The sequence below is a fragment of the Sciurus carolinensis genome, chromosome 3 (assembly GCF_902686445.1).
Source record: "Sciurus carolinensis chromosome 3, mSciCar1.2, whole genome shotgun sequence".
Lineage (NCBI taxonomy): Eukaryota > Metazoa > Chordata > Mammalia > Rodentia > Sciuridae > Sciurus > Sciurus carolinensis.
Genome location: NC_062215.1, coordinates 105429501 through 105457404, shown reverse-complemented (window position 1 = coordinate 105457404; position 27904 = coordinate 105429501). Strand labels below are relative to the sequence as shown.

The following is a 27904-nucleotide window of genomic DNA, read 5'->3' as shown; positions in this document are numbered from 1 at the left end:
AAAGTTGAGAGAACAAATAGAACCTTAAAAGCAACCTTCACCAAACTATCTATGGAAACCCACTTGGATTGGATTAAGCTACTTCCTTGGCCCTTCTCCAAATCTGAGCTTTCCCCAAGAAGCCTCTCATGATTTGAACTATGGATGACCCCTTGTCCCACCCACCATTCAACCTCAATCACCAAGCATTCCTCCCTATGTCTTGAATCCCCTTCTGGCCCACCTCAGGGCTGCCCTCTGGAAATATGCCCACTCCCATCTTCCCCAGCCTCAATCTTCAGGAGCCCTCCCTCCTATTTCCATAGGGGAAATACTCTTCCCCCAACCTATAACTCCCTTACAAGAAAAATGGAAGGGCCCCTTCAGGATTATTCTGACCACTCCAAGTGCAGGCAAACTAGAAAGTTACCCCTCTTGGGTCCATTTTAGCAACTTAAAACTTGCTCTTGCTAATGCCTCTTATCAGTCTGTTCCTACAGGCCCTACCTGACTATGCATTATCCGCCTTCCAATTACTTCTGAGGAAAAAAACAGCCTCATGCCTAAACCTCCTAATGTTACTTTCTCAGACAACCTTTCACACTTTTATAACAACTCTGAGAGATGAATTACATTTATCATAACCATTACCCTTTCATCTCCTCCTCCTCAAACACTAGATCTTATCTGGGAACTCTGAATTTAAGGGACATTTATTGACCTGACCCCCACCCAAATCTTCTTCTTCTCCTTATGTTTTTGATATATCATCTTTGACTTCATAAACAGCACACACCAGACATAGGAGAGCCCTCCATATTATTCCCTTACTTGTGTGAGTAGGCATATCTGCTGGAATTGGCACAGGAGCAGCAGGATTGGGAACCTCAATTCATTACAATAAAAAGTTTTCAGAACAGGTAATCGAAGACACCCAACAGGTTGCTGACTCAGAACTGACTTTACAAAATCAGTTGGACTCCCTGACATCTGTCGCACTACAAAACCAGCCAGGGAAGAATGCTGTTTCTTTGTAAAACAATGGAGGTTTGTAAGAGACAAGGTTAAACAGCTCCAGGACTGCCTGGAACAGTGGAGATGAGAACTAGCTGATTCCAGGTAGTTCTCACTGGGGGACCTAAAATGATGGTCCTACTGGTTACTCCCCCTTATGTCCTACTTAATATTCCTCTTTCTCATAATAACCTCTTTTTTTTTGTATTCTTAATTTTATACAGAAGCAACTTTTTAGTAAGGTGACCCATTTAGCTCAAACCACCTCCCAGGAACATGTCAAAGTCATTCTCCTCCTGCCTTCATGATCTGATTCTCTGAAACCACAAAAAGGGGACTTCACCTACAATGACCTTGAGGTTCCTTCCATATACCCCTCTTTAGCTTTAATTGCCAGGTTCTTCATACTCTCTTCCAGGACCTGAAAAAGGGGGACCCCATACTTCACCCCTTCTCAGCAGGAAGCAGGTAGATGTGATAGCAATGGCCCTATTCATATTCCCTTTCAGAGTCTGAAATGAAGGATATAGAAAAACAAACCCCAGGGCAAAAATAATCCCCTGGGCGAGAGAAGGGAAATAATGGGCTCTGGACTTTCAACATTTCCCAGCAACAGTGGGCTCTGAACTTTGACAACAGCTCCCCCTGACTGCCCAACTGGCACATTCTGCTATGATTCAATCTCACTGAACCCTATCAAACTCAGACCCTATCTTAACCAGTTGCCATTTTCTCTCTTGAAAATGTGCCCCTCCAGTGTTTAATAAAACATCACTGATCCACTGAAGTCTGTCTCCATTTCTTTTACTTTCTCTTTCATTTTACTTTCACTTATAAAAATTTGTCAGAAGTTATTCAGATTCCTCTTTGCTTTATTTTAAAAGTGTTAAGTAAACAATATGAAGTTATTGCTAATGAAAAGAAAGCATTACAGCAACAGATAGGTGCAGAGTGTCTAATTTGTCATGATTCTCTGAAGTAGATGACTTTTATTTAATAACATTTCCTACCTGTAAGTTGTTTTACCATATTCCTGCTGAAAAGAACTTCCATTGATTCAAGTTTACATTTTTCTGGATATTTGAGTGTTTAAGGAAACTACATCCAACAACTATAGAAAAGCAACTTTGTTTCTGATGTCTTGACTTTAGAACAAATAAAACTACCCAAATTGCTGTGCAAGGAAAAATAGTTAAGGAATAACTGTCATCAAACATAAAGCACTTTCTTTTAGAAAAGTGAGTTTAAAAAAATGATGTTAACAGTTATGACTTTTCTATAAAAGCAGAAGAAAGAATTTGAATATTTTTAATGGGCTGGGGGCTACTTGTAAAAATTCAAAACTAAATAACCATAAAAATAGATGCTGCTTCCATGGTAACGTGAAAGAATAGCAGTAAAAACAGAAAGGGTAACTCTGAGAATAAAATCATAAAATCTGTTCTTTTTTAACGTGAGCAAGACAAAAATTTAAACATGTTCCAAAGTATTAATTATCCTGGACATATTGAATTCCATCAAAGCAGAAGTCATAATAATGGGCTTTTATGTGATTTTTAACTTTTTCAAAATATATATTTGTTAGAATAACAGGAGAAGCAGTTCATTGCTTTCAGCTAAACAACACTAAAGAAAGTGTTGCATTTTTGTTGCCTTTGGCATTACCTACTGAATCAACATTTTATTTTATTTTTTTACTTTCAGTGCTAAAAAGAAAAATAATTGAGAACATAAATGAAAATGGTAAATAAAGGGATAATTAATGTCAATAAACCAGCATGTACTAAATTCTAGTATACGCCATATATAGTGTTAGTTGATTTAAGGATTTTACTAGCCTTTTGAGAAAAAATTTGAGGGAAATATTTTATCCATTTGAAAATAATCAAATATTGAAGCTTAAAAAATATAAAGTAGTTTACCCATAAATTACTCAATCATATCAGAGTGGTGCTAAAAATGATATTTTTTTAAATTCTCATTCAGCAGTCTAATATCCTCCATTTTTTATTATGAAGGTGATACATATATACAGAAAATGTGGGATAAAAAGAAAATGTGATAATTCCTATTCCAACTCTAACTTCTTTCTAGATTTCCTCTCTTCAGAGTGATTTATAATCCAGATAGATTGCTATCAATTTCTAATAGAATCTAGAGCACTCTGTCAATATATAGATACTACGAATATCTTAAATAAAAATGCTCACATCTATTTTTCATAAATAAGATCATTTAAAGTAAGTTTTACCCTGGATTTTTTCCTTCATTTCAGTTTTATATGATACTATCTATAGACCTTCCTCAGTTATGTTAGTGGAATACAGTACTTTATACTGTGTAAACATCAAGATTAATTTACTTGTTCCCTACTTAATAGGTATTTAGTTCTTTCTATTACTGGTTATATAGTAAAAAGTGCACCTAAAATTATTGTTCATATATAGTTTTAGGCATCAATAATTATTCATGTAGATGGAGAAATTCTGGTTTTAGTATCTGTCTTGTCATTAACTTGATAATGTAGAGATATGAGTATGTATGTAGGAATAGGTTTTTGCTTATTATTTATTTGTTCACTTTATGAATCCCTGAGTTTGAAGTCTGCATATTTTTGATACTATAATAATAAAAGCTAAAATTCCTTGACATTATCGATATGGTTCTAAGATACAAATTCATTGTTCCATTTCATAGTCTCTCATTTAATTAGTTTACTAGTATTTATTATGTATGTACCAAATCCCAACCACTGCAGTAGGTGCTGGTGGTAAAAAGAGGAATAATATATAGCCTCTGCCAACAACATGCAATTTTTAACATTTATAATCTAGTTATATGTTATGGTATCATTCAGACAAATGTGAATATTTAACTATTTGTCCTTTTGAACACTAATCTTGTTACCTTAATGAATCTATGTGGGTAATTTACTTGGGGTAGCTTCTTCTTTTTTTAATCTGCATTATAATTAGATATCATATGCATCTTTTTTTAATTCTGTACATCATTATGACGCAGATAATTAGTTGATTTTATTCCCATAATTTGTTGAAATAAATATGGAAGTCACTTCCAAATGTTCATCTAATTCCAAGAATAATTGAACTGAGGGGAGCTGTCATATGTGAGTGTGAAGACAAGTAGTCAGTGCTTTTTTGAACTTAAGGGTGTTAAGTAACATGTTTTTTGTCCAAAGAGACTTACAAGGAGTATGCACAGCCTCCAGGAAGGTTTTTGGTTTTTCCTAATAAAAGGACAGAGAGACTGGGGTAACTTTCCCCTTCTCCACTTCTTCCTGTCTTGAAGGTATGTGTGTTTTCTGGAGTTTCTGCCACCCTCCTATGATCAACTGATGACAAAATTTCACTCTGAGGTTTAAGAATGGAAAGATAAAATGTTTCTGATTTCTTGATGGAATTGTTGAGAACCTAACAAATGTCCATAATCGACTACCTTAAGACTTCTTATTTAGTCACAAAATAAACCTCGCATATTTAGTCTTCTGATATTTAAGCTTTTTTCAATTTCCAGATGAATTTATCTGAACTCCATTGGTTTTTAGCTGGAGAAGCCATTCACATTCATCGTGAATCAATATGACACTATGTTGGGTCATTTTTTAATACCTTGTCATTGTTCTACCTGAATTTTTGTTTCTATCATTTTCTTCTATAAAGTCATTTTCTCAAATGCTATAAGTTAGAAACTTGATTTTAAATATTTTCTTGCTTGAACTGAAACTTTGGAATATGAACTAGGATTTGAATTATTAATTGTTTTGATTTTAAGAAAAAAAACATCCTTTTAATAGTCTCCACTGAATCACATAGGCCCTGCATAAAGAATGGTGTCAAAACTCAATAGGGTTCATTTTGTCTTGTTTCACATAAATCAGTATGTGTGGCTGTACAGAATGTAGACACATGTGCTGGATAAAATAACTTGTGCAATCTCAGTTCACACTCACCAAGAAATTTTACCACTTACAAAGGACCCATTGATGGGGTTCTCATCAACTTGTGTAGATACATAGGCTCAACCATCTCCAACTCTGCTTATTGTTACCATTGCCAGGAATTCTAAATGATACTTCTCAAAAAGGCCATGGCAGCAGGGTTGCTGCTCAGGCCCAAACCCAGCCAAATGGCCCGCATGGTTTTCACTCTAGAGCTGCTTCCCAGTGCTTAGGGAGAATAAGACCCTCTTAGATGCTCTGAAGAGATACCAATAATTAATTGGACTATCACACAAAAGAAGTTGTCTTAGACTTTTAGGTAGCCTTCAGTGTTGACTCAAACACCAAAATTTTACTGAAATTCAAAATGTCCTACAAACCCTGGATGCACATAAAAATTAGCAAAAGAAATATAGAGTAATCACTACAGGAAATTGTTGCAGTTGTCAAGGGATTACTTTATATTAATCATGAATAACAGAATAAAGTATAGTCCTCATTTGCTCAGCATGATGAAATGAGAAGAATCTAAAATATTTGTCTATCCTCATTAATTTTAGGCTCATTGAAAGTGTCCTTTTGATTCTATTCTGCAGTCCTACATTAAGATACCTGGGACAATAAAATAGCCAAATTTGTTCTTGATTTGAAATACCATTCATTTGCTAAAGTAAAAATTTGTTATTAGCATGTCAGCTATGGCCTATAGTCATCATTTAACAACATTTCCCCCCAAAAAAGCATGAAGTATGATTAAATGGCAGTTTACCTGATTTCCTCCCATGCCATGACAGTTGAATATACCCACTTTTTCATTTTCCTTGCGGCCCATGTTGTCTAAACATTGATTGGTTTCAACGTTTCTTATCTAAAGGAAACATGCGAAAAAGGGAGGGTAAAACAAGGTAAAAAGTTATCATGTCAAACAATATCTTTAAAATTAAGTTGTACATTGTTAACTAAATGATATGTTTATGAGAAAATTTCTCCAGGAACATGCTGCTCTTAAATATATATAGTTTATGTCCATTTCTCGTCCTGTATAAGTTTTTAAACATCCACTGAAGTAAATTTCAACATTTTAGGCTTTGGCCTTAGCATCCAACCATGAGGCACTCCTCTTTTATAGTATAATGAAAGAGAAGAAGAAAATGTCTACATGTTATGAATAAGAAATTCTTCTCAAAATCCTCTAAAAATTAGGACAGCTTTAAAATTCCACTCAATAAAATTACAGTGCATTTTTGAACTCTTACAATACCACATGCAAGAAAATAAAAACAAATCGGTTAAATACTAAAATTTATAATTTTTAGACTGCTTTGTTACTAGATGTTTCTTCTGTGTATTAATAAGGATTAATTACCTTGTTTATTTCTGTGATGGAGACATATTCATGTATCTTCTCTCATTCCTAATGCCAAACTTAATGGAAAATGCTTGACCCTAAGAAAAGCTGTTACAAAGCTAAATGGAGTTTCACATTACAAATTCTCCAAAAGCAAGATTAAATTGCCAACTGCAGACATAAGGTTTTTTGGTTTACACTCCGACACTGCATTAGTCCCATAATTAGCATAAAGTTAATGCATATTTGAGCCAAATATAAGTATAAAAGCCATTCATTAAGTTTAAAGATGATAAAATTACTAAATCAAGCACAAATTAATATAAAAAAGGAGGAGGAGAGAGCAGAATTCTATTAAATGGGATGTTTTGGATTTTTTCCTTACTCTAAATCCACTGTATATTCACTCCATTTCTGAGAATTTTGTGTCTCTAAGCCATAATAGGATATGTTCTAGTCATGCAGTAAAATGACTTGGATATCTCTACTTAATTATCTGAGCCTGAGATACACATTTATTCACATATAGATTTATATAATTCACTTTTCTTGTGCAGAACCCTATGGTCAAGTACTGGTTCCTAGAGTTGGGAAAAGTAGACATCAAGGATGTGCACTAAGGCCACAGCAGCAAGTGATAATAGTGGAGATCAGAGTTTATACTTAGGGCTAGAAAAAACTACACAGAGGGACCAAACCCCATTCTAAAGGGCAGACATTTACAGCACTTCATCAAGGAATCTGAGCAGCAACTGATGAAAAAGGACAGAGCACATGGTAAGTATTACAGGGAAAGAAGCAAAAGCAAAAGCAAAATCCACATGGTGGTATAAGATTGAAAGGTATTCTCAAACTGATTAAGGTTGGTTTAGGTACTGGAGGAGGCTTGGTCTACAGGCAAAAGACTTCTGAGGACCTACGAATGAATAACAGTGAGAAAGGCGGTAACTGAAAGAAGACATAATAAGTCTGTGTATGCTATGCTGCACATGATCTGATGAACTTAAGTTGCACATAAATTTAATTACTTTTAAATCGCTTTCATCAGACTCTTTTTGTTAATTTTTCATAAAAGGTACACTTCTTGAAAAATAATAATTTGTTATTATTCCTAATTATCATGGTAAAAAATATAGAATAGTGCCATAATACTTAGAGGGATAAGTTTCTCAAAATGATTAATTCACCTGTAGATGGAAGCTACACAATCTCACTTAAAGCACCTCTGCTGGACACTTGGTACTTGAATAGATAAATTAGTTAATAATTACAAGTGTTACAGGTTGAGTAAATTTTAGGATTTTTGCCTCTTTTCTAGATGACAAAAACTTCAAGATATATTTATTCCAGTACCTACTATGACAGTGGAATTTTAAATGAACATATGATAGATTACTGTCATCCTACTCTTTGACAAAATAAGTGCAGAATTTAAGCATCCTTCCAAACTATTTTGGCCACAGTAGTAACCTATTATTAATCTACTTTATGTAATAGAAAGACTTTATTTTTTGTATGTATTACCTATTATAAATTCATTAATGCAATCAAGAAACATTGAATCTATACCTCACACCAAGCACTATTTGAGGTTGGAGGATATAGAAATGAAAAAAATATAAGCATAGTCCCTTTCAATATGAGGTTTATATTTTATAAGGAATGAAGGCATACATAGAAAGACTTGTAACATGCCAGATGATCAAGAAATCTTATAAAAATTATAAAGAACAGTACAGGCAGGAAAAGTGATGAAGGAGTACTACTCTGCAGTGAGAACCAAGAAAGGCAACTCTGAGAAGATACTACAAAAGATACCTTAATGGATGTAGAAAGCATGCATATTTCCACCTCTAGGGGAGCATTCCAGGCAGGAGAACACTGAACACACGTTCCCTGCAGTTGGAGAATACTGAAACAATGTGTTAGCAATGTGGCCAGGGAACTGTGAGCAAGGGTCAGGCTAGGGAGGTTGCCAAGACTAAATAATGTCAGGAATTGTAAGTTTTTGAACATAAGCATATCACAGCAGCTTATTCTAGGTACTGTGTGGAGTAAGATTAGAGTTTGACAAAGCTAGAAACAGGGAACTAAGTAGGGAGCCTATTGCTGAAATATGAGCAAGAGAGGACAGTTGCTTGGAGCTGAAGAATAACAATGGAAGTGGAAAGGTCAAATCTGAGATATATTTTCAAGGCAGAGTCAATAGGGCTTTCAATTGAATTGGATATGAGCTATGACAGAAAAAAAAGACCTTGAGAAATATCTAAGGTGTGGGTCTGAGCGAATGATGCTTCCATTTACTAGGAACAATATTCTGAATTCTTATATGTCAATAGCTAACTGTGTGGTCTTTGTACTTGAAAAACGAATTTGGTACATCTGAAGTCCTTGGCTGACAATATATTACTTTGAGTGTGTTTACAATGTCAGTGCATTACCTTGGAGCATAAAGGGTTGCTTTTGGATAGTCTGATGACAATCAGGTATTTTCACCCTTTATTTTTACAAGTTTTCTATGTACCTGGATGCTGAGCTGACTTTCTTTTTCTTTTCTTTAAACTGTAATAGATTTGCCAATATGCCTTACTCTTATTTTCATGAATTACTCCTTTAGGTGTGTAGTGTTCCTTTTCATCATGTAGTATCAATTTTATTTTCAGAAAAGTTGACTTAAATTATAATTATTAATGTTCATTTTGTTTCATTACTTTGGTTTTTCTGTTTAGGAAATATTATTTTGATCTTGTTGCTTGTCTTCTGTGTATGTCATTTTGATCAAACAATATTATTTTAAATATCTTCTTCAATTAAAAAAATCCTTCTCTTTTTCCTCTAAAATTTGCACAACCTTTTCTCCTAAGATTATTGATCACAGGTTCTCAGAACTTTGCTGGTCATTTCTGAAATTATGTATTCTTTAATTTCTAACTCTTGAATTCAGAAGCTAATTTCAGTGCTTTCTGAAGTTTTATTTATATGGTTCTTTTCTATACCCTATAATTTACAGCATTTGTTTTAGTTTCTTTTAAAGAATCAGGTTGCATTTCTCTCTGCCTTATGACCCTAAATTGTTGTTGTGCTTGCATCTTCTACAGAGGTATTGTATCCCTGATTATCCACACTCCTTAGCACTCATCATTTTGTATTCTCTTCTTTTCTTTTCTTTTTCTTTTTATTCCCTTTTGTATGAAAACCATTTTCCTGATCTTTGATGTGGGAGGATTTATTGAGATACCATTTAGAACTTGAGAAGTCTGAAATTGCCTTTCCTATATGTTTTTGATGAATTAAGAAGAATGCCCCTTTATTTTGTAAAAATCCTGGTTCTGTTTCCCTCTCCTCTTTCCATCTGAACCTTTGCTTCTATGATTCCCTATCCACTTCAACTTGGACTTTTTCCTTTACAGTTTCTCCTAAAGAAGGAGAGCTTCAAACTAGTGCATTTTGAGAATCTACACATTGCATGATATTCAGATGTTTCCCATGTCAGACAGGAGACTTCATTTGTCTGCATAACCCTCTCCAAGTTTCAGCTACTACTATTGACTTAGCTAGAAACAATTCCTCATGAGAAGCAACTGGGAATTTGAGTGTTACTACGTCTTCATTTCTCTCAGACACTTCATTGCTTCCCTATTTCCTTCATTGTTTTCCCTGAATATCTTGCTACCTAATTTTGTTGTCAAATCTGCTCATCAGTTTTGCATTCCACTATCTTGGCCATTATTTTTATAGGAAACAGTTCATAGTTTTATGTGTCAACCTATTACCTCCACAAAAATATTAAGATACAGACAGTTAAGGAATGTGCCCTATTAAGGAATGTAAAGTTATTATAGAGAGTCTTGGAATCACCAATCCTGGCTTCCAGACAAGCAGCATTTATTAGAAATGAGGCATAGAAGGAACAAAAAAGGATGGAGTTCTAACAAAACAGAGATAACCAGAGGTCACCCAGATAAAAGTGACGACATGCACATAGAACAAGATCTATGAAAGCAGCCTAGTGCCAGACGTGGGAATCCAGGTCAAGAAGATTAGAAGCAAATTGTCTTTGTGCTGAGTACTACATGTTGGACTGAGGTCAAGTGAATGATTTCTGGATATGACTGGGGTGAGCTAAGACAGGGTGTAGGACTGAGTGTCAGGAAACTGGAGTATCAGTTGCCATCTTGAAAACAGAAGGGACATGTGGGAAGTGGAAGGGGAAAAGAGGGAGGGAGAAAAGGAGGGGAAGAGGAAGTACTGGGTACTGAAGTGGAGCAAATTATATTCCATGAATGTGTGATTATGTCAAAATGAACTCCAATATTATATATAGCTATAATGCATTTATAGAAACAAAAAAAAATTTAAACTGTTTAGAAAAAGTATGAAGGACACATCCTCTTGAATATTGAAAAGGTTTCTATTACTAGGCCTATGATGTCCAGAGTAAAAAAAAAAGTCACACATACCCAGAAGACAGGTTAGTACACATCAGATTGTTCTTAAGTCAGTGAGCCCAGCACTGTTAGTGTCTGCTACACTGTCTTCAAAAGGTAATGGGCTCTAGTGGTCTCTGATAATCCAAAACAAGCAAATCATATCGCACATCAGAAGATAACAGCAAATAAGAAAGTTCAAAACATGCATCTAATCTTCTGAAACACAAAAATAATCAGAGCTGCATATCCTGTGTGATTTTAAAATCAAGAGTCTTTATAAAATGGTTTGGGGCCATTCTTAGAACATTCACAAAGAATAATTTTAAGCAAAGAAGTTAAATTTCAGAAAAGATCCTGGCTTTGGCATTGCCACCAATTGCTTGGGCATGTAGGACTTTTTTCAATCCTGAGAAAAATCTAGGCAACCAACTACTGAAGAATTTTATCCATTAGAAAGTCCTTATAGAATCTATTCTGTGACCCAAATCAAAATAACTAGAACACTTGGTATTTCTGAATTCTATAAAAATCTTTTGAATCATTCTTTATGTTGTAATACAGCTTCAAATGTATAGCATAAGACCAAGATATTTTGAACTTTGTCTTCTTTGAGATTACTTTGTTTACACATAATCTTTTACTACACGGAAGCAATTATTAATGGTATTAAACTCAAGAGTATTTTTCCTACTTTTTTTTTTTTTTTTTTTTTTGCAGTACTGGAGATTGAACCCAGGGCTTTGTGCTTGCACTCTACCAACTGAGTTATCTCCCCAGCCCCCTACTTATGTTTTTATGTTTAAATATTCTAGCCTTTTTCTCTTTCTTTTACTCACACAGCAGCATCATTGGTAATATTCTTTACATTCACGCAATGTGTTCATTAGCTTTTGCTCCCTCTGCTGGATTGCAAAAGCAAGCAACAAAGGGAACTCCAATTTTAAGAAAATTATATACACCCCACTCCACTACCAATTTTTGCATTTCAAAAATTTATATATGTAAAATCCTTTCTAAAGATAAACTAACATTTTTAAAAAATGTAATTACTCCAGCACATGCTTATCTTTAATTGCAAGTTATGCAACTATTTATTATTTAACAGAAAACCTCATTTACTTTTTTTTTCACATTGTAAAGAAGGAAATTGGCACATCTGTAATAAATTCTAGAGTTCAGTGTTAATTTTCCATAATATAATTGTTCTGTTGGATATGCATTAAGTTTACTATCTGTTTACCAAACTAAATAAATAAGAAGGATGTCAGCAAAATCATTATATTTAGCAATTAAAAACCTACTCTACTTACACAGACCTGGGTTTAGAATAATCTTGATTAATGATCATGATATTTTAAACAATGTTACCACAAAAAAGTAAAGAATAAAGAAAGACAAAATTTTCTTTATTTTGGTGGGATAACAATGACAGCAACAACACAAATCCATGGAGAATTCAGTGAATGCCAACTGGCATATAGTTTGCTAGGGTTGTCTGTGTCAGTACATATTTAAATACAAAAATTAGAATGAATTCCAGTCATTATCAGAAATGTGAAGTAAAAATAGGTTTTCAAAAAAAAATAGGTTTTCAGGTAATAAAATAGCTCAGTTTAGCCACAAGTAAGTTACCTAGCCCCACAATCTTTACGGTTAACATCTTATGAAGAATAATGTTTTGCATATAGACATCCATGCTCAGCTAATCTGGGATGAAAATGACCTACAGAGTTCCAAACATTTTGGAAATAAAATAATGGACAGAGAGAATGCCAACATTTATGTGAATCACCTGAAATGAGGCTTTCTTACTGGTTATTCTATTAAAGGGTCAAGAACACTGTGCATCTATAAATAAATCTCTCAATTACCAATGAAGAGGGTAAACCTTTAAGCGCTTTAACTTCTGCATTTGCTAGTAACTGATTTTTGCCCCTAATCCGTGCAGCCTAGTAGCTTCACAGAGGTCTATTTTTAGTTATTTAAATCTGCTCTCAAAAATTTTAAGAAATACAATACCATATGTGCAAGGACATTAACTAGTTGGTATGGTTAAAAGATACAAAGGGAAAAGAAGTGCTGAGGTCAGGTACACCATTCAAAAGACACTGGCTAATGTCAAAACATCTTTAGGTAACATGAAAATGCAAATTTAAGCATCAAGCATTAAGTCACTTGGCTGCAGAAATCCTCTTCTCCTGTCTGCCCTCTTATATTCCTATGTTCCAAATAGTTCACAACTTTCTTTTTCAGCGCACTATCCTGTCAGAACCCAAAACTTGGAGACAAGGTATTATATTTTAAAATTCCATTTTTCCATCTCAGACTTGAATTAGTCTTCATATTCACAAGATCAGAATCTGGCATGTTAAATCTACATAAGCTAAAGGGCTAGTTAAGAAAGAATTTAATGCAGCAAAGAGCTCGATCTCCTTATTCCATTATGATCTGCTTACTGAGTCTAAAAACCACATGCTTCATTAAGTTACTTAAAGGTTTTAGTGCAAAGCAATTGAACAGCTTTTAACTTCTCATTGGCAACTGCATGTAACTCATGGGTTGGGTAAAATAATATTTCAGTTGCCTGAATAAAATGTAAACATGTAGAATATTAAGATTCAACTATCTGATACAAATAATTTACTGATGATTATTTTGGCAATGGTATATAACAACAGAGAAACTGAATACCATGTTTACCTCTGCATCTTCCAACAGAGCAAGGAAAGTTACAAACAAATTGACAGAAAAATGTTTATATTTGCCAATATACAATAATATTAAGTATAAAGAATATACAAATTGCTAATTCTCACAAACTTCCCTGGAAATTAAGGGAGAAATACATATGAACAAACTACCAAGAAATAGTTTCATTGTTTTGATGAAAAATCCTTTAGACATCTGATGCAATTTTGGGACTCCAACTATTAGGGAAAAAGTGCCTTCAAATATAAGGAAATATAGCTCTTTTACTTTCTTCCAATAACAGTTAATGGCAGGCAATAAGGAAAAAAAGCTTTAAATAAATGACTGTTATCCATTAACAGTCCAGCACTAACTCATTATCAAGATGTCCAGCTTAAATTATGCATACATAGCTATGGAAATTGAATTGAGAAGTAGTGCTTGGTGAATTTGCCCTTCTGTTTCCATGGAAACCAATGTTGGGTTGCATTTCTTTAAAGCTGGTTTTAAAGTGGAAAACTACAGAATGTTAATATCCCAGAAACCTTAAAACTTAATATATCTCATATTTTAAAAATTTATTGGGTTTTTAATACAATAGTCCATAGCATGCCATATAGCTCAGGTAATCCAGCTTCAATTTCTACTGATTTTCTTTACCTGTTTGATTATGTCTTTTCATCCTCTCCCCATTTTAGTAGAATGGCTTTATTTGACTTTGCATCCTCAGCATATCACACAGGCCCTTATTTAATAAAAGCATTTAAAATGAATGAATGTAATAAAATAAACTATTTTCTCCTTTCATTTCTGACAGAACAGTGAGTTTTACAATCAAACTAGCAGGTATTTGAATCCTGACTTCTGTAGTTAACTAGCTATGCAACCTACAAGTCAGTTATACAAACTTTCTTTGTCTCTGTTTCCTCATTAAATGGGGGAGAAATAACAACACCAAAGTCATGGAGCTCTCACTTTTTTTGTTTGTTTCTTTGTTTTTTTGGTATTAAACCCAGAGGTGCTTTACCAGTGAGTCTTATCTCCAGTCCTTTTTTTCTTTTATTTAGAGACAGGGTTTTACTAAGTTGCTTAGAGCCTGGCTAAGTTGCTAAGGCTGGCTTTGAATCTGAGATTCTACTGCTTCAGTCTCCCAAGCACTGGTGTGCAGCACTGGTGTGCAGCACCATGCCCAGCTACTGTCACTTTTAAATAACATAAATCATTAAAAGCATCCAGAACAATTTTTAGCATAGTAAGAAATTGTTAAATGATAGCTGTAATTATTACAGTAACTATAGATACTGGGGTTGCTACCACTTCTTACCAGGCATGATATTAGATGCTCTGGCTTCAGCCACCACTATACACCTGCTTTATTACCTCTATTCTTCTGACAGAGCTTCTGAGAAGACACCTAGTGCTACTTGGGTTGGATGTGAGGTCAGAGTTTGAAACCTCCTCTGCCTGACTCCAGGCCCTGGGATTTCCCTAATAACCCACGCTCCTCTTCAGTGTGTGTCTCAGATACCCTGAAAGACTCAATCTTTCTTTAAAAAGTTTTTCCCAAAGCAGTTCTACAAATGAAAGAATGGGCATCTTCCTTACAGAAGATAGTTGATTTAAAATCCATAGGTTGTAGAAAGGAAGTTGTCTATACTATATTTAATTCTAAGGAAATCAGCTGGGTTTCCTTGGTATAGTGCAGGAAAGCGTAATGCGGAATTTTAAATTTGGAAGCAAACATCTCATTGTTTCACAGCCCTGAATTCTTCTCAGGAGTCATCTAGTGGCCCCAGTGAATTTCCAAAATTACTCTCTATTGGTGTCTGTTTTGTTATAGCATCTGGTCACACTAATTTTTTTTTTTTTTTTACAGAGTTATTTACTAATCATTTTTGTCCACTGGCAAAATTGTATTAAAGAACAGAAACGCAGGCTGGGGAGATAGCTCAGTTGGTAGAGTGCTTGCTTTGCAAGCACAAGGCCCTGGGTTCAATCCCCAGCACCGAACAGAAACGCTCTTTTCTTCTGAGCATATATAGTGAGGTTCATGGATAGCCAGACTTTTTAATAAAGATATGAGAGCATTAGACATTCTACTAGATCTTCAGTAGGTTAATACAATTAATATTCAAAGAGAATTCTTGTTAAAAAAAGTTTCTCATGTAATCTATGCATTGAATCTGAATCCTGGTGAGACTAATGCTAACATGGGGGTACCATACATTAGCAGCAACAATACCCTGAATATAAACAAACAAAATCAATACTCTGAAGCATAGCATTGTTCCATGAATAAAGTCATATATCTAGAAAATGGTCAGTTAGTATTATGACACATGAGCTTTTTCACTACATTTTTTGGATTAAAAGTATGAAGCTGAAAGGTTCTGTGGAGAAATATTGACATTGCTAATGAAGAAGTAGTGATGTGGTAAATAGGGCATGGATAAGACATATAAAATAGTCATTACAATTAAGCTAGGATTTCATTCCTTTCAAGTATTTGTTTTTTCATTGTTCTCTAGTTATAAATAATGTATGATTATAAAGTTATAAAGCAGTAAGACAGATGACCAAAAACAGTATTAGACTTAACCATATAAACTTTTAGACACTCTACCATTATGACTTACAAAAATGACAATTTAAACTTAAAGTCTTGCTTAATTAATAATTATTTCAAAATATATTATATTATTGCTGTTAAAATGCTTTTTATCTGCAGCAATGTTAAATTAGTTGATTCATAAACCTAATTCTTATTAAGTTGGAAATTACCAATATGGAGCACATAATCCATAAAGAAAATAATTCTTATTTTGAAAAATTAAATATGTATTACATAGATCTTTGTATAGTTATGATGAAGTCAGTTATATATTTCTAAATAGAATAAATATTTTGGAAAAGAATAGTGCAGTTCAATGATGGCCAAGCCACTGCTATAATACTATGATACAGGTTTCAGTTTTCTCACTTTCTCGTGCATGTACGAAAAATTCTTGAGAGGCTATTATAATTGTCTCATAAGGCAACAGGTTGAACATTGAAACAGATGCAACAATTCAGTCATCTTTTACCAACCCGGACATTAATGCATTTTACAAAAGTATAATCAATGCTAATCATTTCCCTATTTAATTTTATTTTGAAAATACATTTATTTTTCAAAAACATATTATTTATATTATCATGCAATTGATTATTGCATTATTTTTAATGAATTTATGATATTTTTAATTATCAAGTTTGGTTTCAGTGCAGTAAATATTTAGTTCACCCACAAAAACAAAAGCTTTTTGGAGTTCACATAAAAATCTAAAAATATAAGGTTCATATGACCAAAAAGCTTAAAAATATAGAGAAACATGAAAATATTGTTAGTTCAATCTTAAAAATTTCCTTCACTTTTACAATTCTCTTTGATGAAGATCTGTATGATTCTTGAAAAAATATGAGAAGTCATTTTAGATAAATCTATTTAAAAACCCAAACATTTTATTGGTAATGTGAGAAAAAAAATATTGAGCCTTTTAGAAATCGCTCCATTTGCAAAATATATTTATAACTTAACCAAAATAAATGATTCATACCTCACCAAGTGAGTAATAACGTCTTGGGATCTGGGAGTCCGGATAGATGTTTTCTAGATACCAAGAGAAGGGCTTACACTTCAGATTTTCTCTTAGTGTTTTTCTGACTGACACATCTCCATAATCCACTTTAACAACACCTGAAATTTTTCAGAGAAACACAAATCAGTTTATGCTATTTTCATTTTAGCACTTTTCACTCTGTTTGCTTTTCTATCAGTTTTTGTTTTCTATTGTTGTGATTTCATCAAATTCAATTGCATGTGCAGCTGAATTTTCTTACTACACATCCAATTAGCACGTGAAATAGTTCTTCCATTGGTTATGACTTTTCATATGCAAATATTTATCATCAAGTACTTGTAGTTATTAAGTTGAATAATTAATCAACTAAATGTAAATTGGTGTTAATTTAGTATCTCATAATCAAAGTTTAACAGAACTATGCAAAATGGTATCTCTTTTTCTTTAAAAAAATTCAATGTTTTTGCTAATCTTTATATTTTTCCTAAAATCTGTTCACCATCTGTAAATTTTATGAGAAATTTATATAAATATGATACTCACAATGAACTGTACATATGTGGTCTAGCTTTCACTTTTTTTCTTAAACTTTTATCTAGGTTTACTTAGATAGACTTGCTTTTTTAATTATTGATATTGTTCCTCTTGTATTTTATGGGTTATTGCAAGCTACCTTAAGTTCTTGGAAAAATTAGTAAATAAATAAGCATGGAGAAACTAACACAAATCAATGTACAGGCATTTACTCCCATATGTATGTTAAAGTTGCTTAATTTTTTCATATAGAGTAGCAAAATATTTGAAAATAAATATATTCATAAAAGAATATTTTTGTAGACAAATAAAATAATAATATTATTAATTTTATGTAAATCATACCATGGTAACATTTGCTTATTATTACAAATGTAAAAGTGACATAAATACCTGACAAGAGAAAAATTATTTCCTAGATTATTCTGAAGAAAATTCAATGTTAGATCATTTTTTTTTTAAGTCCAGTAAGCAACCAGGCACAGGCACAGAAAAAAAAAATGACCCAGATTTAGGATATCCAGAACAAGCAGTAGAGTGAAAAAATCACTCAGTAAAATATGCAGCTATTGTTTTGACAACTTAAATGTCTGTAGCTAATCCCATTTTTAGTACACTACAGCACCACCTTTTCATAAGCTCCACTTCTTTTATTTCTTGAAAAATTTTTGTTTTTCAAAATTAAATTCTGTAATGTAGTTAAACAGCATTCTTGATAATGCTTAAACAGTAAAACCATTACCTTCCAAAAGAAAATATTGATCTCTTCAGCTGGTGTTTAGACAAAACCAAAAAGGTCTTTGGCCCTTTTTAAATGAATAAACATTTGCTTGCAAAAGCTTTCTATCCAGAACTTTCAGTCTGGGGTGCAATCTTCAAATGAAGAGACTCAGAAACAATTTTGTATTTTGATCCCTAAAAGGATATCATACTGTGTTGAGTGTTATGACAATTGAAATGAGCTAACAGTCCTCCAAATTATACATAAAGAAATGTCGCTGGGTCTAGAAAAGAAATAGCATGTAGTCTCAGAGGATTTAATCCAACAGTTAAGTTTACTGTTCTAGTTCCATTTTTGAGGTGAATGAATTTCATTGAAATGGCTTATTTAATAACAGCATTCTCCCTTTTTCATCCTCTTAAGATTTAGTCCTAGCTTAAAATTTTTTTCCTATGCACATTTTATGCGTAGTTAAGTCATGTTGGAAGGTTCATCTGCATATCATTTGACAGTGGTACAAAGAAAACATTAATTGATCACCTTGGAATTGGCAGTGGGCAGTTGCTGGAGAATCAGAAATTATTGAGGAAAGGTAAAGCCTTCTTGCCCTGCCATACTTATGCCACCCCTTTGCACTGGCACTCAAACTTGGATTTTGTCTTAATCTCAATTATAGTAAATTACCTTTAGAAATGCACAACAATATTGTGGTCTTATTTCAAGATTTTGATGAAAATGTTTTCTTCCTCCAGGATCCCTATTCTCCCATTCAGAAGTGAAACATTATGGAAAGACAGCAGGGCTAACCAAACACTCCATACAGGTCACATTTCCCAGGCCCCTGCAGTTTAGGTAAGGGCATCTGGCTAGTCCTGGTCAATGAACTGTGGGGGAAATGGACATAGTCACTTCCAGTCTTAAAGATAGAAGAGCAGCTGTGAGAACTGCAGGTCTCTTTCCCTTTTCTACAGGGACTGGGAGGCCTTGTATCCCTGTGTGCGCAACTGCAAGGCAGCAGGACCTTTTTCGTGCATGATTTAGTGACTGTGAGGCAGATCTGGAAGTAGCCTAGAAAAACTATCTTACTTGTTTTCCAAACTGTTATTTCCAACCCAAACCTCCCCCAAATAGTTTTTCAATTGTTTATGTAACAGTTTTACTGGACTATCTAATAGGCATCTCAAATATGGCAAATCTAAAATCTGATTCTATAACACGTTCCATCTCCAAGGTTCTCCACTTCCATTATAAGCTCAAATATCCACCAATTTTGACAGGGCAAAAACATATACGTTCTCTTTATCTCACACCCACATTTGTAATTCATTAACAATTGCCACTAGTTGTATCTTCCCAGCATATCTTTAGCTCTCTGGGACTGTCACACTGGTTCTATCCTCTCTCATTTCTTAGATGAGCATTGCAATAGCATCCCAACTAGCACCCTCAACACTTTACATTTCTCCATCTATCTTTTATTCACTGATGCCCACTCAACAGACAATATATTTAAAATACAAATCAAATCATGTTGCTTCCCTGCTCTAAAGCTTCCAGTGATTTTCCATTGTACTGAGAATAATTAAACATTTCTTAACGATTGCCTGGAGAGCCTCCATTGAAATGGCTCTTGACTATCTCTCTGAATTCATTATTGTTTTGCTTTCCTTCTACACGACAAGCTCGTTTCTAATTCAAGGTTGTGTAATTATCTATCTGTCTAGACTAGTATTAGTTTGGAACTTTCATGAATTGTCCTTTACTTGTTTCAAGACTTTCCTTGAACGTTACTTTTCCAGGTTTACCCTGATCCTATCTAAGTTGATTCTTTTCATGCATTATCCTTGGTCATGTTCTATCTAACTTAATTCTTCTCCATGGCACTTATGTATGCCTAATATTATATTACAGATTAATTTGCTCAGTTCCTTCATAACAAGATTTAGAACAAATTATTTTATCTCTTGAAGTTTAAGACATCTTAGTGAAAATACCTTGCAATATATTGTGAATACTAGATACTGTCTGGAAAATGTCTACTACAGTGCCTGGAATATAAAAATTGCTTAATATCTAGTATATATTATAATTGATGTCTCTTGTTTTTGCATGCCTGATATTCATCTGATAAAAGCATGAGTCTTCTTTGAGTAGCCATCCCTCCCTGACTTTCAGTTTGAGTGGGGCTGGTCTCATTCCCCTCCCTATCCTTTCAGCTTCATCTAAGTGTAAGACTAAGTTCACATTACTAGAGAGTCTTGTTAAAATGAAAATTCTCATTTGGTGGGTCTGGGGAGGGTCTTTCAGTCTGCAGTCTGCATTTCCTTTTTTTTTTTTTTTTTTTTTTTTTTGCTGTGCTGGGGATTGGACCCAGGATCTTGTGCTTGCAAGACAAGCACTCTACCAACTGAGCTATATCCCCAGCCCTTCAGTCTGCATTTCTGATAAACTCCTAGAGGCTGTTGCTCAGACCAGAATATGATTAGCACTCAAGACAACAGGAGCATTCCATTTATCAATCTTACATCCAACCAGATAGTAAAGATTTACTTAGCGATGGGTCTGTGAGAATCTAATACAAGGTTAGTCCAAGTAGTTGTTGGGACTATTAGGAAGTTGAAACTCTATTTCCTCTGGAATTGGTACCTGCAAAGGTGATTTAAATCTGAAACTTATGGAGCTACCATATAGAGAAGACCTTAGGCAGTGACACCAATGAAGGAGTAAGGTAAATAACTAGAAGTGGAGGTGGGGGGGGGGGAGGAATTCAGCCCGGAGGTTAAATCGTGATTAATTCTGTCAATATTTGCTATAGTTCAACTATATATGCAAGGCACTTATTCTAGATACTTTGGATATATTTATGAATAAACACAATAAACTGCCTTCCTCTATGGATTTTATATTCTACCAAGGAGAGACAAAAATAAATAGTAATATATTAGGAGGTGATACATGCTATGGCAAAAATAGACTTGGACAAGGAAGCAGGATTACAGCTGAAGGAATCTTAATATATTATTACTTTTGCAAAGACAATTTATAAAAGTTGACTGTTTTTAATGCAAGTCTTTAATGAGACTTACAAAAACCCTAAAAGGTTTTGATGATGAGATAAAAATTTATAATAAGAAAAAAGGGCATTTTAATTAACTCTAGGTTTGTGGTTTGATTAATAGAAAAATGATAATACTTATGGGTTGTTATATTTTATTTAATAACCTTTAAAGATTCATCATCTTTAAACACATTGCATGGTAGTATTAAGTTCATATATTTAGAGCAATCATGTTTTAAATTTTAAATATCTATTAGATGGAAGATCATAATTTTCCATGTTGGGTTCTTCCCTAGTAGAGACCTAGTAAGTCTAAGAATTCTAGTTTCATATTATCAAGGTATATGAAGATTGCATGTTAAAACTTACCAATTAATGTACAAGAGTATATTTTGCAGAATAACTTAAAGTGGAGAAAAGGGGAAATTATTTTCCTTCTATAAAGAATGCTTAATAAATCAACTCTACATCTAATAGACAAAATATAATTCACATATTAAAATAACTGTCAATATAAGAATATGAAAAATGTAATAGAAACCTAAAAGTACGTATATTATACTGCCAATAAAACTAACTCAAATGGAAATAAATGAAACAGCAAAAAGCTGAGAAAAATAAAAACAGCACCTTCCTTTTGCTATTCAAAAAACAAATTGATACAAAGAACTAAGAAATCTCCCACTCTTTTTAAGCATAAGTCAAAACTATGCAGCTAATCATACATATTTTTATATAAATGATATGATATTAATACATTTGCATATTATAAAATGCAAATATATAAACAGCCATACTGTTTAAACTAAGGATCTATTTATTTATTTATTTTTGGTACCAGGGATTGAACTCAGGGGTGTTCAACCACTGAGCCACATTCCCAACCACTTTTATGTTTTTATTTAGAAACAGGATCTTGATGAGTTGCTTGAGGTCTTGCTAAGTTGCTGAGGCTGACTTTTAGCTCAATCTTCCTGCCTCAATCTCCTGAGCTGCTGGGATTACAAGCATGTGCCACTGTGCCTGGCTAAGAATTTATTTATTTATTTTTTATCCATTCATCTGTTGAAGGGCATCTAGGTTGGTTCCACAATCTAGCTATTGTGAATTGAGATGCTATAAACATTGATGTGGCTGCTTTTTCTTTTGGGGGGTACATCTTTTCATCTCTATGGTTGTACACAATGTAGAGTCATACCATTCATGTAATCATACATGTACATAGGGTAATGTTGTCTGTCTCACTCCACCATTTTTCATACCCCCATCCCCTCCTCCCTCTCATTTCCCTGTACATAATCTAAAGTTCTCCATTCTTCTCTCACCCCCCACCCTCCCTACCTCCATTATGTGTCATCATCCACTTATCAGGGAAAACATTGGGCCTTTGGTTTTTTGGGATTGGCTTATTTTACTTAGTATGATACTCTCCAGTTCCATCCATTTATCTGCAAATGCCATAATATTCTTCTTCTTTATGGCTGAATAATATTCCATTGTGTATAAAAAAATTATTTTTTTGATACTTTCTAAATGTAACATAGGTAGAAAATCATCCTTCATTCTATTATTTGCTTTGAATAATTTTCCTCAGAATCTTTATGAATAAAGATGTATACATTTTCCACAAAAGTGATAATAACAAAAAGCCATTTTAAAGCCAACCAGTGATTATTGAATTCTATACTATCTAATAACTATACATATCAGAAATTAAGTGGATTACTTGGAATTTTTATTGTTTTTAAAAATTTAATTTACCTTTTCAATCCATTATTTAATTCATCCATCCTTTACATGCATACAAATTACCCGGGTACCTAAACTTTCATTAGGACCTCACTAAACAAAACTGCATAACAGGCTGGTGACCTATCTCAGCTAATAATACACAGTGATTATCTATTGAATATATCATTTACTGTTTTACTTCAATTTTATTTTAATGGAATAAGAATGAGATAATGAACTTTACAAAGGTCATATCTTCTGTGGAAGCTGAACCAAATGTCAGATAACTTCATAGTTTACTTAATTCTGTCTGATATAGTTGAAAGAACAGGTCTGGAAGCTGAATTTTCTACGTAGTTACCTCAAACTTCAGTTCAATTTGACATAAAAGATCTTATATTCAACTGCTTGGTTTCAAATCAAAGAGCATATGGGAAATAAGGAAACTAAATATGAATAGTAACATTTTAAAATAAAGGTCAATTTGATATCATTTGAGGAAAATGGAGTATAAAATCTACACTCTTCAGGAAATTATTCCAAGTCGAGAAATTCAGGGCAGTACTGAACACCCTTCAGTTGGAGCAGCAAGTGTCTGCAATCACCTGCTCCCTAACTCTCATATTTTATGGAAATTGCAAAAGAAATATTAATGTACTCATACTGCTATCTACTTGTGTCCATTCTGTTTTCATTTTATTGGTTTCATTTTTCTCCCAGTAGAAAGGAAATATTTGCATGCCATTTATTTATAAATATTTCTTAAATTTCTCTAATTTTCAAGGATGAATTATAATTATACATAATAGTGGAGTTATATGTCATATTTGTACATGAATATCACATAATTTTATCACTCACATTAAAATTATTTGAAAAGAATATATTCATTGCAGATAACACTAAATCATAAATAAACGTAAAAAAGTTTAAAGTCACCTGTAATAAGTCTATATTTATCTTATTGTAATGCTTTTTCTAAACTCCTTTATATAGATACTTTTTTTTGCAAAAATTGATTCATAATATAATATACATTTGCAACCTGCTTTTTCCTAGCAGACTATGTCATGAACACTTGCAAGGATAAATGAACTCTTCTGAAACTTTAATATATTTTAGGGTATACAATGAGTCTTCAAGAGAATATTTTGATAAACATTTCAATTATACATATTAATGGGGTTCCATATTATATTTCAACACTAGCATAAAGAGTGCACTGATAAAATTCAGTCACCCTTTATCCACCCTCCCCAACTGTCCAACCTCTTGTAACTTCTATTTCAATGTTTCTATAGCATTCTATTTCACAAGTTTGTCATAATTCATTTAATCAGTTCACTATAGATGAACATTCATTTCTAATTTTAGATCTCATAATCAATAAATACCTTTGTACTTTTTTATTTTACCCTTATTTCATTAAAATAATTTCTAGAAGCAAGATATTCTGATAACTCATAGTCTTGAGGCTTAAAAATATGTACAGTAAGTCATCCATATCCATTGAGCTGTGGATTCTATAAACAGCATTATACATCAGTTCTTCATTCATCAGCAAATGAATAATTTCATTCTTCTTTGCAGTTTAATAAAACTCCATTCTTTCTATATTTCTCATCTTCTTTATCCACTCATCTCTTGATGAGCAATCTTGATACAAGTAAATTTGGTGTATTTATTGCAAATACTTAAATTTTAGAGACTTTTTTGTAATGTAAAACGTTTTATCTTTAATGTTGCAAATAAAAATCTTCTTCTCTGCCCTTGATATGAAACTTACAAATGATTTTGATATTGAGATATCAAAATGTATAACTGTATCTTTTATTTAATAATATAAACACACATAAAACAATATGAAATGTAAAAATATTTTACTTGATATTATTTTCATTAATTTAATCACCATATCTTTTTTACTTTCACTATTTTTTCTCATGTATATAAAAAATACATCTTTGAAATGACTCATTTATTTCAGTTTGCTTTGGTTAAGCAGATCTCTAATAAATATTAAAGTTTAAAACCTATAGGCACTATAAATTTTATGTAGAATCAACTTAATATAATATAGTACTGTATATTTAGACATTACTCTCTGTAAAATCTAAATGAGAATTTGATATTATGCTATTAGTTCATTGCAGATCAAAGGAAAAATAAGATAGTTTTCCAAAACTTTCAGTTGTACTAGCTTTTTTTGTTGTCCTGAGGTCTTGGACTATTGCATCATGCAACAATTTTGTGTTTTTTAAGATATCTCAAGAGCAATTTTTTGAATGATCTCAGAAACAGGAAAAACAGTGCTTGTCCTCAGTAACTTATTTATTTTCATCTTACAAACACTTCTAACTTTATAACTGAAGTGTCTTTCTACAGGCTATCCAGTATACCACATGAATTTAGAATATTATCTCAAAGCATGTTTGAAATAAGACAAATATTCATTCATTTAGCCAAGGCATGAAACCATAATATAGCATGGTGTTGGCACAAGAGTTAAAATATGATGTAAGGGATTTTATTTCTAAAGTAAACACATTTGTATATCCTTTCTCATTAAATATCCCTATTATCTCTTATTTAAGGATGAAATTGAAGCATGCATGTAATTCCAGCAACTCAAGAGGCTGAGACAGGATAGTCACAAGATGGAGACCAGTCCCTGCAACTTAGCAAGACCCCTAACAACTTAGCAAGATCCTGTTTCAAAAATAAAAATTAAAAATTAAAAAAACAAAAACAAAAAAAACCCACAGGACTGGGAATGTAGCTCAGAGGTAAAGTGCCCCTGGGTTCAAACCCTAGTACAAAAAAAAAAAAAAAAAAAAGGAATGAAATTGAGACTTGGTGCATAAGTTGCTTAAGTTAACTATAGAAAAAGCAGAAAATATTTTAATTGTTTCAGTGGCAGGGTTAGAAGTCACTCACTTCTTTCTACTATCAAAATCTATGCTCTTTCTTACAATACTTGAATGAGGTCATAAAACTTGAGAAAGATGGAAATAGCTCCACAAAGAAATCTTTCTCTGAGTGGTGAAACTAAACATGATGCTGATCATCCTTCAAAGGATGGGAACCACTTGGCAAATTCTGTCTGTCTTGACAGATCAATGTGATGATTCAAGATCCTGACAAACTTGAATTCCTAGAAATAAACAATTAATAGTACTATATGATGTAACTGGAATTTCCTGTATTGGCTTGACAATTAAACATAAGCAAGGATATTTCACTGTGTAATTGACTGAGGAATCAAAATATGTCCATAAAGTGCCTCACAAATTATGTCCTATAATTACTTGTTCTGCAGAATGCTAGATTTAATTGTTTCTTCAGTTCTAAGACACATATTATAACGTCTCTGAAGCAGTGATGGAGTTTACAATGTCATTTTACAATTGTTGCTCAGGAGAAAGCACTCATACTTTGGTAGCTACTGCCTGAACATGTACAATTTTTTTTTCTTTTTTGTAGAATCACTAGCCAATTATAATTTCTGTAATTAGTTAATGGCTATTAAAATTGATGGACAAGTAAACGCATCCTGATCTTTAAAAACCTTCCTTTGATTCCTTCTGGTAAAATCAAGAAAGAGCCAAGATAAAAATTTGTTGAATGGTTTCAAGAACTTGGAATAAAATCTTAGAGATAAAACGGCTTATCATTTTAAGAAATTCTACACTGTCAACCACTTGATAGCAGGCAGAATGATACTGGATGGAAAACACGTACACACCTGTAAATTTTTTTGAAATGTCAGGCTTCAAATGTGAAGTAGCTTGATCAATTATTTCAATTATTTAAAAATGTTTATGCATGTACAAAAATGACATCTGATTAAAAAAAACTGCATCTGCGTAACTTTATGTCTAAAAGATTTTATTTAGCAGGTGTACTATAATTCTAGGTGAAAAGGGAGTTTTGTGTTGTATTTTGACTGGGAACATTTTTTTATTGTTATATTGCAAAATGGTGATCTTGCACATGGTGGCAATTTAGATCAGACACAGTAAGTAAACATCATAATCTTGCCAAATTGTAATGGACACAAAAAACAAAGTTGAGTAGGTATCTTCCCTACAGGACTTCTCAGAACTTTTACTATGCTAACATGCACTGTGAACAGCCAAAGTAGATAGCATTTCCCAAACTTATTTGCCCTTTTCCAGAATTTGAAACAATGCTTCTTTGAATTAGAGAAATGAAGTCTCTTTGTATTTTCTATATCTAACCAAGGATATAAGTCACAAGATACAAACTGATCCCATCAGGGAAAAACTTCAGTAGAAAAAAATAGCCATTTCTAATTTTTTCCAAATGTTTCCATTAGTGAGTTTTTATCATTTGATATTAATTAAACAAAGAATATGGTTTTCAGGAGCAGGGGTTGAATTATGGGTCTTGAACTGTCCTATAACAGAGGCAATGACTCTCTTGGGAACTCTCCCTGCGGAGGCATGGATTTGAGAGTGCCCAGTTGCTATGGTGACACCTTGTTCAATAGGAGGTTCTGTGGCAGTCACAGAGCTATTCAGTTCTTGACCTTGAGGTTCAGACACCAGCTGCTTGAGAGTAGAGAGTTACAGGCACAAGCTGATAATCGGATTGCTCATACTCATGACCTTAGTTCTGCTTACTTTGAAGAAACTTTCTCACAATAAATCCTTTTGATGTTTAAACCTATATAATAAATGAGTCATCATTTCCCTATCAAGGTTTAGTGATCCGTTGGGCCCCCACTTTTCCTCTATTTGTGTGTCTGTCTTTTCTCCCTCCCCTCACGGCCAGGTCTGAGAATCTGAATTAATGGCCGC

At 33.2% G+C, this 27904-nt stretch overlaps 1 protein-coding gene across 1 annotated transcript in view; it reads right to left on the bottom strand.

Annotated features, from left to right (window-relative positions):
- The window catches only part of Galnt13 (polypeptide N-acetylgalactosaminyltransferase 13), a 540229-nt gene that overhangs the window by 47303 nt on the left and 465022 nt on the right, over positions 1-27904 (bottom strand). Inside the window, 2 exon segments of the mRNA XM_047546171.1 lie at positions 5721-5819; positions 17014-17153. Coding sequence (XP_047402127.1) covers positions 5721-5819; positions 17014-17153 — 239 coding nt within the window.